Source organism: Lontra canadensis, unplaced genomic scaffold (genome assembly GCF_010015895.1).
Source record: "Lontra canadensis isolate GAN:19392208 unplaced genomic scaffold, GSC_riverotter_1.0 scaffold7, whole genome shotgun sequence".
Classification (NCBI taxonomy): Eukaryota; Metazoa; Chordata; class Mammalia; order Carnivora; family Mustelidae; genus Lontra; species Lontra canadensis.
This window is the reverse complement of record NW_022631001.1, coordinates 5,608,892-5,621,203: the sequence shown is the minus strand read 5'-3', so window position 1 is coordinate 5,621,203 and position 12,312 is coordinate 5,608,892. Positions and strand designations below refer to the sequence as shown.

The following is a 12,312-nucleotide window of genomic DNA, read 5'->3' as shown; positions in this document are numbered from 1 at the left end:
TCACAGTGGTGTAAACCAGGGCATTAGTAGTGGAATTAGTGAGAAATTGGAGAGTTTCTGGACATATTTTGAAGACAGAGACCCAACAAGATATAATGAAAAATTGGATGTGGGGTGTATGAGAAATTATTTCATCCAAGGGTTTTGACCTGAGCAGCTAGCTGGGTACATAGTGGTGCCAATTGTGGTATGCTGGGACAGGGACAGGTTTTGGGAGTTAGTTCAAGAATTTGTTATAGTTATGTAAAATTTGAGGTGCCCATCCAAGTGGAAATAATGAGTAGGGAGGTTAATGTGAATATAAAATTTGAGAGCGAGAGAGCTCTGGATTCCATATTTAAACTTGAAAGTCTCAGCAAGTAAAGGCTTTTCAAAGCCCTACAAGTTAATGAGATCAAAGGAGTTCATGTAGAAGAAAACCAGAAGTAGAAGGACTAAGCTTTGGAGCACTTCAGCATTTAGAAAGAGAAAGAAGAGAGCCAAGGAGATTCTTAGGAAGAGGCCTGTGTTGTTAGGAAAACCAGAGTGTGGTCCATCTTCTAAGGGAAGTGTTGGGATGAAGTGATCTGTATCACATGCTTTTGGGAGGTCTTCAAAGTCAGCAATGTAAAAGTCCCTGGTGAGCTTGCTGAGCTGTTTCTGTGAACTGGTGAAGACTCAAGTCTGATTGGAGAGGGTAAGAGGTGGGGTGATGAAGAGATTGCAGCAATTACAAACAATTACTTTAAGGGCCTTTGTTGTAAGTGCAGAGAAATGAGGCAGGAGCTGGAGGAGAGTCCTAAAGTTCAGGAAAGCTTTTGTTTATTTTGTCCTTAATGACAATGTAAGAGATCTAGTAGAGAGAAATAGCGTCAGGAGGGGAAGGGGTTTTATAGAAACCAAGGCTTTGAACAGGTAGGAGGAGATAGGTCCGTTAAACAAACCCCATTCCTTGTTTCAGCATAGGGAAGGTGAAATGTATGAACAGGTGTAGGTAAGCTGGTGGTTCTCTTTTGAGAACTAGATACTTGTTCAGTTAACCACCTCTGATTCTATAGGGGATGAGATTGGCTTGGGAGTGGGGTAGGCAAGTCTACTGTTTTGAACCTTTTCCTCTTATAAGACAAGGAGAGTATACTAGATTGTTTCTGTGGTTCTTCTCAACCCTGAAGTTTCTAACTTATCCCCAATTGTTTTTCTCGCTTAGAAAGACCTGGCTATTAAGAATACATACTGTTTTTTTCTTGCTATATTATTCTTCTTAGGTATTTACCTACCACTTTTCCATCTTAACCATTTTTAAGTATATGGTTCAGTAATGTTAAGTATAATAATACTGTGGTGAAACATCTTTAGACTTTTCATCTTACAGAACTCTCTGTCCATTTAACAGCGCTCCTTTGCAATCTCCCCGGTCCTGGTAACCAACATTCTATTTTCAGTTTCTATGAATTTGACTTTAGACACTTTATATAAGTAGAATCGTAAAGTATTTCTTTTTTTGACTAGCTTATTTCACTGAGCATAAGTCCTCAGATTTATCCATTATGTCACATGTAATGGGATTTCCCTCCTTAAGGCTGAATACTATATGTATATACAATATTTTATCCTCTACTGTTTTTATTATATACATTTGCGTGTATATGTTGAGTTGCCAGTTTTGTATTTCTTGGTTTAATTTTATTTCAAAATAGTTCTTGTAAATAATTTTTACAGGACATTTTATTTTCTGTTTTGCTTTTGATTTATATATTCTCCCTGTGATTTAAACTGCTGGTAGCAAATGAAGACACTGACTCAACACATTTGAAATAACAATGACTTTCATTGCTTAAACCCAAAAATTCAAAATGAGATGGCTGACTTGGAAAATGGACTACATTTAGAAAAGCTTTTTTTTTTTTTAAATCTCATATGCTTAGATTTTTACATAAAGTTTTATAATTTGTCTGCTGACTCAACCTAAGCAATATTTTGGTGATATATATGTGACAAATTTTGTTGAAAGATAAATCTCTCCCCCCGCCCAGTTTTATTGAGAAATAATTGACATATATCACCATCCAGATTTAAGGCATACAGCATGATGGTTTGATTTACATACATTGTGAATCAGTTACCAAAATAGGTTTAGCTAACATTCATCTTCTCATATGAATACAAAGAAAAGAACTTTTTTCCTTATGATGAAAACTTGTAGGATATCCTGCCTTCACACCTTCCCTATATATCATACAGTAGTATTGGCTGTAGTTGTCATGTTGTACATTACATCCTTACTAATTATTTATTTTATAGCTGGCAGTTTGTATCTTTTGACCACCTTCCTCCAGCTCCCCTTTTCCCCCATTTTTTAACTCTGTAACCACAAGTCTGATCTTTTTCCATAGAGTATGGTTTTTTGTTTTAGATTCCACATATGAGTGAGTTCATACGGTGACTTCATTTAATATAATGCCTTCAGGGTCCAGCTGTGCTTTTGTAAATGGTGGGATTTTCTTGTTTGGGTTTTTTTTTTTTTTTTTTTTTTTAATGGCTGAATAATCTCCATTGTATATGTCACAACTTCTTTACCCATTCCTCCATCAACAGACACACATTGCTTCCATGTCTTGGCTCTTATAAGTAATGCTGCTATGATCTGAACATGGAGATGCTAATAACTCTTCAAGTTAGTGTTTTCATTTCTTTTGGATATATACCCATTGCTGGATTATGTCGTAGTTCTATTTGTAATTTTTTGAGGATCCTGCATACTGTTTTCTGTAGTGGCTCTATCAGTTTACAGTTCCACAAACAGTGCACAAAGGCTTCCCTTTTCTCTGTATCTATGACAGCTTTTGTAATCTTTTGTCTTTTTGATGGTGGTCAGTCTCAGCAGGTGTGAGATGATCTCTCATTGTGGTTTTAAAGCAATTTTTTAAAAATTTACCTATTTAACAGAGAGAGAGAGTGCCCATAAGCAGGGGGAACGGTGGGTAGAGGGAGAGGGAAAAGCAGGCTCCCCACTGAGCAGAGAGCCCAATGTGGGCCAGGATCCCAGGATTCTGAGATCATGACCTGAGCCAGAAAGCAGGCATTTAACCAGCTGGGCCACCCAGGCGCCCCTCCCATTGTGGTTTTAATTTGCATTTTCCTAATGACTAATGAATGTTGAGCATCTTTTCAGTGTACCTGTTGGCTTTGGAAAAATATTTCAAAAAGGATAAATTTTGAATTGGTAGTTTTTATAAGAGCTAGCAAGCAGTGAATTTAATGAAGATGGTTTCTTATCTTTTCTTTTTTTTTTTCTTTTTTTGGTTTGGGTTTTTCGAAGGTAAATTATTTATGCATAGTCCTGTTAGTATCTGTGCAGTATTCAGTAATTCTAATAAAAATTGTTTTGAAAATCTTAGGTAAATTTGCAGGCAGTTTATGTTCATACATACATATTGATAAGGAATACTTCCTGGCCAGTTACTTTGAATGGTAGCTGTTAAATGATAGGATTCTAGTAGGTTGTATGAAAATCTAAGGTTCTCTGGGAAGAATCATATTTGAAATTAAGCTAAGTGATAATTCATGGTGCTTTTTAAGAGCTTTGGCTGTATAATATATTTTAAGAATTGAAAATTCACCCTTTTTTCTGGCCACCTCCAAAAACCTGATGTCAGTTTGCCTAAAAGTTTGAAAAATGTCAACTCAGTCCTGTTGCATGTGAACACACTTTTTACTGTTGATTTAACATCAGTTTACTTGAGTACCACTTTCAGACTTAACCTCTCTCTTTTCCAAGTCTTTACTCTCTTCTTTAGTTTTCATAGCCATAGTTTAGTTTTGTATTTGCTTTCTTAAATCAGTTGGAAAATTATATGGTTTTACATGGAAACAGTCTTTGATTTTTAGTAAGATTTAGATACTGTGTGGTTTTCTTGATCGCCTTCGTTTAATTCCAGGAGGTTGTTTACCATTATTGTTCTTTGTGTACAATAAAGTACAGTACACTATTATACTGTCCCTTTCTGCTTTTCTGGACACAGATTGTTCTGTGCTATCTAGTGTAGTTCTCCAAAGGTAAGAGTTGAGAACTGATTTTGCTGTGGTTATTTGAATAAGAAAAATAAATGACAATTCTGAGCAGCGAGCAATTTTATCTTCCACCTTAGCTTTCAGTTTCTCCATTACTTTCCCCATTTTAGGTCTCTCTACCAATATTTGGAAATCATCTACAACTAACAATATACCACAGTTAGCATCCCCTGAAACTGAAATCATGTGGAACATAATCCCATTGATTGAACCGAATCTCATTCATAATAGTGGTTTTTTTGGAATTAAAATTTATATTTGGAGGGCGCCTGGGTGGCTCAGTTGGTTGGGCGACTGCCTTCAGTTCAGGTAATGATCCTGGAGTTCCGGGATCGAGTTCTACATCAGGCTCCCAGCTCCATGGGGAGTCTGCTTTTCCCTCTGACCTTTTCCCCCCTCATGCTCTCTCTCAAATAAATAAATCTTTAAAAAAAAAAACAATTATACTTGGGTATTTGGTATTTCTAATTGCTCCCCCCCCACCTCTTTTTCCTAAATATAAATTTTTTTTGGAGCAAGAATTATGTCTTTCTTTCTGTATACCACAGTCTTGGACATTTGATAAATATTCAATAATTACTTACTTGATTGGAGAGAGATTAATTCAGTCATTTTGTAGCAGTTTCAGATACTGTAAAAAGACAGTATTTACTTTTCTGAATTTATATTTTACACTACATATTTTTAAGTAAAACATATTACATTTATTATGAGTATCATATTCAAGTGTTTCTGTGCAGCATTTCTATTCAGGTTGTTTGAATATTATTTCCTTTTTACAATGTCTGTCATAAGGCTATATTTAGGCACATAAGAAACACTGAAAAGTTTTATTATTTTAAAATAATGATTGAATTCTGTTGTGTATGGTCAGTGGGCTCTCTTTTTTCTGTTGTCTCCATCAATGGAACATGAGCTGTACAGTTCTCAGGAACAAATTTGTGTGTGTGTGTGTGTGCGCGCAAGTGCGTGCACACTTCTGTGTGTGTATGTGTGTATTTACATCCTATTTGCAGTGTAAAATTTTGAAAGGTAATTTCTATATTTTTATTTTTCAGAACATCGTAGTCGAACCCTCAAGGTCTGATGGAACTATGGTTCGCCATTCCTCATCTCCGTATGTAGTATATCCACCTGATAAGCCTTTCCTTAATAGTGATCTACGACGCTCCCCAAATAAGCCTACATTTGCCTATCCGGAAAGTAACAGCAGAGGTAATAGAACTTGACAAAATAGATGTTTTTTATTGTTTGTTCATCCACTGCTTTAAAACTCTTATGTCTTCTAGGTATTTTAAAATTAGAGGAGTGGCACATGGGTGGCTCAGTCAGTTAAGCATCCAAATCCTGATTTCCGCTCAGGTCATGATCTCCCAACCCTACCCCCACCCCACCCCCACACACGTGCTCACTTTCTCTCAAAAAAAAAAAGAGGAGTATCTATTTTCCCTTTTCCTATTTTTAACGTCGTCAAAATACAGTGCTTTTCTTTTGTTCACTGATTGTTAAACAGTTATTGTCCACTAAATCATCAAGGCTAAATACTTTGAGAAATCTAGGACTGTTCTGTCATATGCAATATGAGTCACGAACCAAAAAATCAGTATTTATGCCTCTGAAATATCCCAAAGATGTATTGGTTATATCTCTTAATTCTTACTGCTTTGGCTTAGACTTTCATCATCTCTTACATAGATAATTGTGATATACTCCTAAATAATTGCTTAACCTGTGGTTTCCCTCTCATCTGCATTTAAACAACATTCTGCCATCATCTCTCCTACTTTAAACAAATTTTAGCACCTCTCCATGTCTTAACATAACAAAGTCCCAGGGTTTTTGGGGGGTTTTTTTGGTTTGTTTATTTGTTTGTTTTTCTAATCTGGACTCTACCTACCTTACCAATTTCATCCCTATCTTCTCTTCTGTTCTTTCTTACCCACACATCCTTTGCTCTGGCTACTTAGAACTATATCTGTTCCCAGAACTTGCCATCTGTATTAGCTTTCTTGCTGCTTTAACAGATTACCACAGCTCTGCAACTTTAACACAACTTTAAATTGCCATCACACAGTTTCTTTAGGGCATAAATCTGGATGGGCTTAGCAGGGTCTTCTGTTTAGCGTTCTGTGAGGATGAAATCAAGCTGTTGACCGGGCTCTGTTCCTTACTAGAGAGTCTAGGGAAGAATCTGTTCTCAGCTCATTCAGATTTTTGGCCGCATTCAGTTACCTGTGGTGATAGAGCTGAGGTTCCATTGTCTTGCTAACTTTTAGTTAGGGCCAGTCTTTTCTTCCTAGAGGCTGTTTGCATTCCTTCCTTTGTTTTCTTTCTGGCTCCCTTCAAGGACTCGTGGGTCACGTGGGTCACGGGTCTTTCCTGCTTCAGATCTCTCTGTGTAGGGTCCTTTCCCAAAGTCCTTTTTGCCAGGTAACAGGTATTCAGAGTTTGAAGGATTAGGACATAGGTATTCTTGGGTGTCCATTCTGGCTGTCACACCAGCCATGTCAAGCTTATAAGTCTTTCTCTTGCTGTGCCCTCTTATTGAAATCTTTCTGTTAGGGAATTATACTCTTTAAAACCCATATTTTGTATTATTTATTTTGAGAAGTCTTCTCTGCCAGCTTCCCCAACACATACCTCTTCCTGCTCTTCTCAGATATCTCTTCTAAATTCTGTTGGTCCTTTACCCACCATCCAGAGCCTTCATTTTTTTGTCACAGGAAAGCAGGTAGTGGTTTCCTTATCTGGCCATCCCATACTGAAAGTAGATATCATTGGATTGATACAAAAAATACTATAAAAGCATAATGGATCATGATGAATATCCTGAGGCATTGCTTAAACAGTTCACAACACCATGCTCTGAAGGGATAAGAGATCTGATTTACTGTTTACACATTATTTTTTCTTTTGCTTACTTTCCTCTTCATCTCCTTTTTCCCTCTTCTCTCACATGTTCTTTAAAACAATTAGTGACACACAAGCAGAATGTAGCATTATCACTCACACACTGGGCTAAACATTTGCTGACTTTCTCCTGTATGAATAAATCTGCCCCATTTCACTTTTCTTATTCTTTTCATTCTTTAGTAATTACTTTTCTCTGAACTTTTTTTTTAAGTTTCTTTCGATAGAGGTGAAGATCAGAACTAGATATAATATTGCAGTGGAAGGATTGATATCTGATTCCTAGGCTTGTATTCCTGCTAGAACTTTGTTGCATGATTATTTCTGTGTGTGCTTATTTTTTAAATAATAATTACTAAATCTTAACAGATTTTTTATCCACTGTGGGCTTCAGTTATTTATTCTTTGCTTTTTTACCATATGTTGTTTGTATGTTATACAGCTTTTATTTTTCTAAATCACCAAAATCTTTAGCTGCTGTGTTCAGATGAGTAGCATTTTATCACTTGTTTTATTAACCATTGAATTAATTAGCATTTTCTTTATTATCTTCATCTTTGAGACACTATATCCTGTAAGAGCTTCTTAGTTAGTAAGTTGAGCATTGAATAAAGATATTTGTGCAAAACACCAGACTTCTGTTTGAATGACTGAAGTCTTAATTCGAATAGATACTCTGTATGATAAACTTTTCTAATTTACATGTAATAAATGCTTTTTTTGTACGAATACATTACAATAAAGAAGACCTACTCTTCTTTAGTTCTAGTTTAATATACTTTCATTTGATAAATTACCGTTTCACTTGGCTATCTAATAATCACGTTGAAAATATAGCTTGATTAATGCCATTGAAAGATAATTAAATAATGCTTTTTGTAATTCTCATTTTCATATTCATTTTGTTTTTGAAAAGAGATGAGCAAGAAATTGGAAGTTATTACTGCCTTCAAAAAAATGTATTGTCCTTGGAACCACTTTTTTTCCCTGCCCCTTGGAGCCCTTTAAAAAAAAATGGTAACTAATGTCAATCCAAAGAAGTCTAACCCATTATTCATGTTATTTAATACATTTCAAATGACAGTAGTGTGCAGAATGGCTTGAACATTTGAAGCAAGGTAACTATGAGGCAATTCTACTAGGCCAGTGCTTTCTAAACCTTTCACTTAGCCTAGTCCGTGTGGAAAATGTAATGGTAACACATGTACAGCACATGAAGATAAACTGATGGGGCTGCTGGGAACTAGTCTGGGTGTTTCCACTGTGCCAGGCCACTCATGGCCTCTATAAAAGCTAAGAGAGATGGATCTATTACAAATTTGTATCACACCTGTTGGAAAAAGCTCAGCATTATTGTGACCAGTGAGAGAAGTCAAGTTATAGCTAGTGTGCTAGGTAGGCATTGATAACAATTTACTGCCCATCTGTTCTTCTAAAGCACTGGTTCTTCAGTTTTTAAATTCAGGGAGCCCTAATTAACCCACTGCATATTTATATAATATGTTAATGAAGAATAACTGTTTTCCAGATTTAAAAAATGTACTGCAGAGAGTGACATTGTTTTATTTTATACTTTGTAAATCCCTTATTTCTAGCTTAATAGAAAACTGCTTGATTCTCATCTGTTTTTGCATTACATTTGTGTTAATTGTTTTGATTAAAGTATGTGGAAAAAAAACCTGGCCTTACATGGATATGTAGATGGAAAAGAAGTAATACTTTAATAGCCTTTCCAGCAATTTGTGGATATTTTTATTTGATATTACACCAAAACTTAGCAAGTGGTTTCTTAAAATTCAGTTGTGTTGTGGAATCTGAAAGCATTATTGAATATTTCATATTCTGGGACCTCAGGACCACCTACATGGTAGAAGATTAACTTAGAGAATTCACAAGTTTCAGAAGTGGTTGTAATTATGGCTGAGGCTGAATACAGTAGAATCTAGAGAAACAAAGATGCAGGCTTCCAAATTTCTCCCTCATGAAGGTTACACAGAAAAACACTTCCTCCTCCAGCAATAAACTGCATGACATGTGTAGTATTTCTGCTCAGGAAAGCCCACTTAAGTGTCAGACACTATGGCTGCACAGTCATGATATTCACCATAAAACACTTTTGTTTATGCAGTCAAAGCAGACTTATGCAGCAGGATTTAGTGCCGTAGGCATACAAAACCTTATTGATTAGTAACTTAAGGAACATTTCAAGAGCCTAGTTTCCAGAGGGTAGCCAAGGTTCAGGCCTGCTGTATAAACTTCTTTGGTAAGAATTAATCAGTTTGTTTATTTATGATTTTATTTACTCATTTGAGAGAGACACAATAAGAGAGGGAACACAAGCAGAGAGTGGGAGAGAGAGAAGCAGGCTTCCTGATGAAGAGGGAGCCCAATGAGGGGCTCCATCCCAGCACCCTGGGATTATGACCCGAGCCGGAGGCAGCCAGTTAACCGACTGAGCCACCCAGGTGCCCCAAGGACTTTTTTTTTTTTTTTTTTTTTGAAGGGTAGTTGACATACACTGTTACATTAGTTTCAGATATACAGCATAGTGATTTGACAATCCTATATATTACACTCTTCTCACCACAATAGATGTAGTTTACCGTCACCATTCAATGTTATTGCGGTATTATTGGCTGTGTTGCCGGTGTTGTACTTTTTATCCCTGTGACTTATTATAACTGGAGTGTGTACCTCTTAATCCCCTTCACATATTCTGCCTATCTCCCACTCTCCTCCCTTCTGGCAACCACCAGTTCTCTGTGTTTATGAGTCTGTTTCTGTTTTGTTTGTTTATTAGGGTTTGTTTTTGTTTTTGTTTTGACTCCATATACAAGTGAAATCATGTGGTATTTGTCTTTCTCTGGCTTATGTATTTAGCATAAAACCCTCTAAATTGACCCATCTTGTCATGTATGGCAAGATTCCGTTCTTTTTTATGGCTGAATAATATTCCATTATGTATATATGTGTGGTATATCTAATACTCCATTATATATATCACATCCTCTTTATCTGTGGATGTGTGCTTAGATTGGTTATTATAAATAATGCTGCAATAAACATAGGAGTGCATGTGAGTGTTTTCTTTGGGTAATCAGTAGTGGAATCACTATTACTGTATCATATGGTATTTCCTTTTTTTTTTTTTTTTTTTTTTTTGAGGAACCTCCTTAATGTTTCCACAGTGACTTCCCCAGTTTATACTTTTACCAACAGTGCATAAGCGATCCCTTTTCACATCCTTGAAAACACTTGTCATTTCTTGTCTTTTTGATACTAGCTGTTCTTACTAGTGTGAAGTGATAACTCATAGAGCTTTTGACTTGCATATCCTGGTGATTAGCATGTTGAACATCTGTTCATGTGTCTTTTGGCCATCTAGATCTATCTTCTTTGGAAAAAATGTCTATTCATGTCTTCTGCTCCTTTTGATTGGATTATTTGTGGATTTTTTTTTTTTTTTTTGGTGTTATGTTTTAGGAGTTCTTTGTCTGTTTTTGGACATTAACCCCTTATCAGCATACATGATTTGTAAATATTCTGCCATTCAGTAGGTTGCCTTTTTGTTTTGTTGATGTCTTCATTTGCTGTGTAAAAGCTTTTTAGTTTGATCCAGTCCCAGTAGTTTATTTCTGCTTTTGTTTCCCAGGCATAAGGAGACATATCTATAAAAGTGTTGCTAAGGCCAATGTCCAAAAGATTACTGCTTATATTTTCTTTTAGGAATTTTATGGGTTCATGTCTCACATTTAGGTCTTTAATCCATTTTGAGTTTATTTTTGTGTATGCTGTAAGAAAGTGGTCCAATTTCATTGTTTTGCATATAGCTGTCCAGTTTTCCCAGTACCACTTATTAAAGAGTCTGTCTTTTCCCCAGTGTATGTTCTCACCTCCTTTGTCACAGATTAACTGATCATATAAGTTTATTTCTGGGCTTTCCATCCTGTTCCATTGATCTTTGTGTTTATGTGCCAGTACCATACTGTTTTGATTATGGTAGCTTTGCTGCAGTCTTGGAATCTGGGATTGTGATACCTCCAGCTTTGTTTATGCTTCTTAAGATGGCTTTGGCTATTTAGGGGCTTTTATGGTTCCATATAAATTTTAGGATCATTTGTTCTCGTTCTATGAGTAAAACCGGTTGGTATTTTGATAAGGATTACATTGAATCTGTAGATTGCTTTTGGTAATAGGGACATTTTAACAATTCTTCCAGTCCATGAGCATGGTTTATCTTCCCATTTTTTTATGTTGTTGAGAAACATTGAAATAACTTTGGTGACAAATCAGCCATTCCAAATGGCTAGAAAAAGAGAGCATATACCTCATACTGGGTCTTTTTATTAATCTAGCACATTTGTGATACTGTAGTTGCTGACATGCAGAACAAAAATGATGCATTCCAACCAATTGCTCTAATAACTGTAAATGCAGAAATAAAGTACTGGCAAAGTCATAAACTATTAGGTGTAATCTAATGAAGGGATGCAAGAAATGTTGGGTATTACAAAGTCTGAGTCGTTCAGAAGAGGTTTTAAAAATCCTGAATTAAGCACCTGGGTGGCTCAGTTGTTAAGTGGCTGCCTTCAGCTCAGGTCATGATCCCAGGTCCTGGGCTCAGTGGGAAGCCTGCTTCTCCCTCTCCTGCTCCCCCTACTTGTGTTCCTTATCTCTCTGTGTCTCTCTCTGTCAAATAAGTAAATAAAATCTTTAAGAAAATTTAAAAATTAAATAAAAATAAGAAGCCTGAATTGATGGGGTGCCTGGGTGGCACAGTCAGTTGGGTGTCCTACTCTTGGTTTCAGGTTGGGTCCTGATCTCATGGTGGGATCAAGCTCTACATCAGGCTCTGTGCTCAGAGCAGAGTTGGTTTGAGATTCTTTCTCCTTCTCCCTCTGTCCCTCCCTACCGTGTTCTCTTTCTCTGAAATAAATAAATGAATCTTGAAAAAAAACTGAATTGATATAAAAGGCATATATTGATTTTCTCCTTTCCTATTAAATTTGTTATCTAACTACTCTAGGTTTTTTAGAGAATTGTTCCTTTAAATAATCCTAAATCTGGAATCTTTTCCTCTCCTCAGTCTTTTCCGTTGATTTTTTAGGTTTCTACGTTGTATGTGTTTCATGTCTGTGTTCTTTCTAATTCCACTGTAGTCTCATTGCCTAATAGAAAGAATAAGCTGGCTATATTATAAAATGTATCAGTCTCCTCTTTGGAGCCTGTAACATTCTAGGCTATAAAAATTTGGCGAATGAATGAATTACATTAATAAACGGAAAAGTGTGTCTTGTTTTGAGTAAGAAGCCTCGATTTTTACAAGATGACAGTTCTTCCTATGTATTATAT

At 36.1% G+C, this 12,312-nt stretch overlaps 1 protein-coding gene across 2 annotated transcripts in view; it reads left to right on the top strand.

Moving 5' to 3' along the window:
* CEP57 (centrosomal protein 57) overlaps positions 1–12,312 on the top strand; it is a 40,470-nt gene that overhangs the window by 8,684 nt on the left and 19,474 nt on the right. For both annotated transcript variants that reach the window (XM_032852747.1, XM_032852746.1), the window contains one exon: positions 5,109–5,265. In XM_032852747.1, coding sequence (XP_032708638.1) covers positions 5,145–5,265 — 121 coding nt within the window. In that variant the 5' untranslated portion in view covers positions 5,109–5,144. The remainder of the gene's footprint in view (positions 1–5,108; positions 5,266–12,312) is intronic.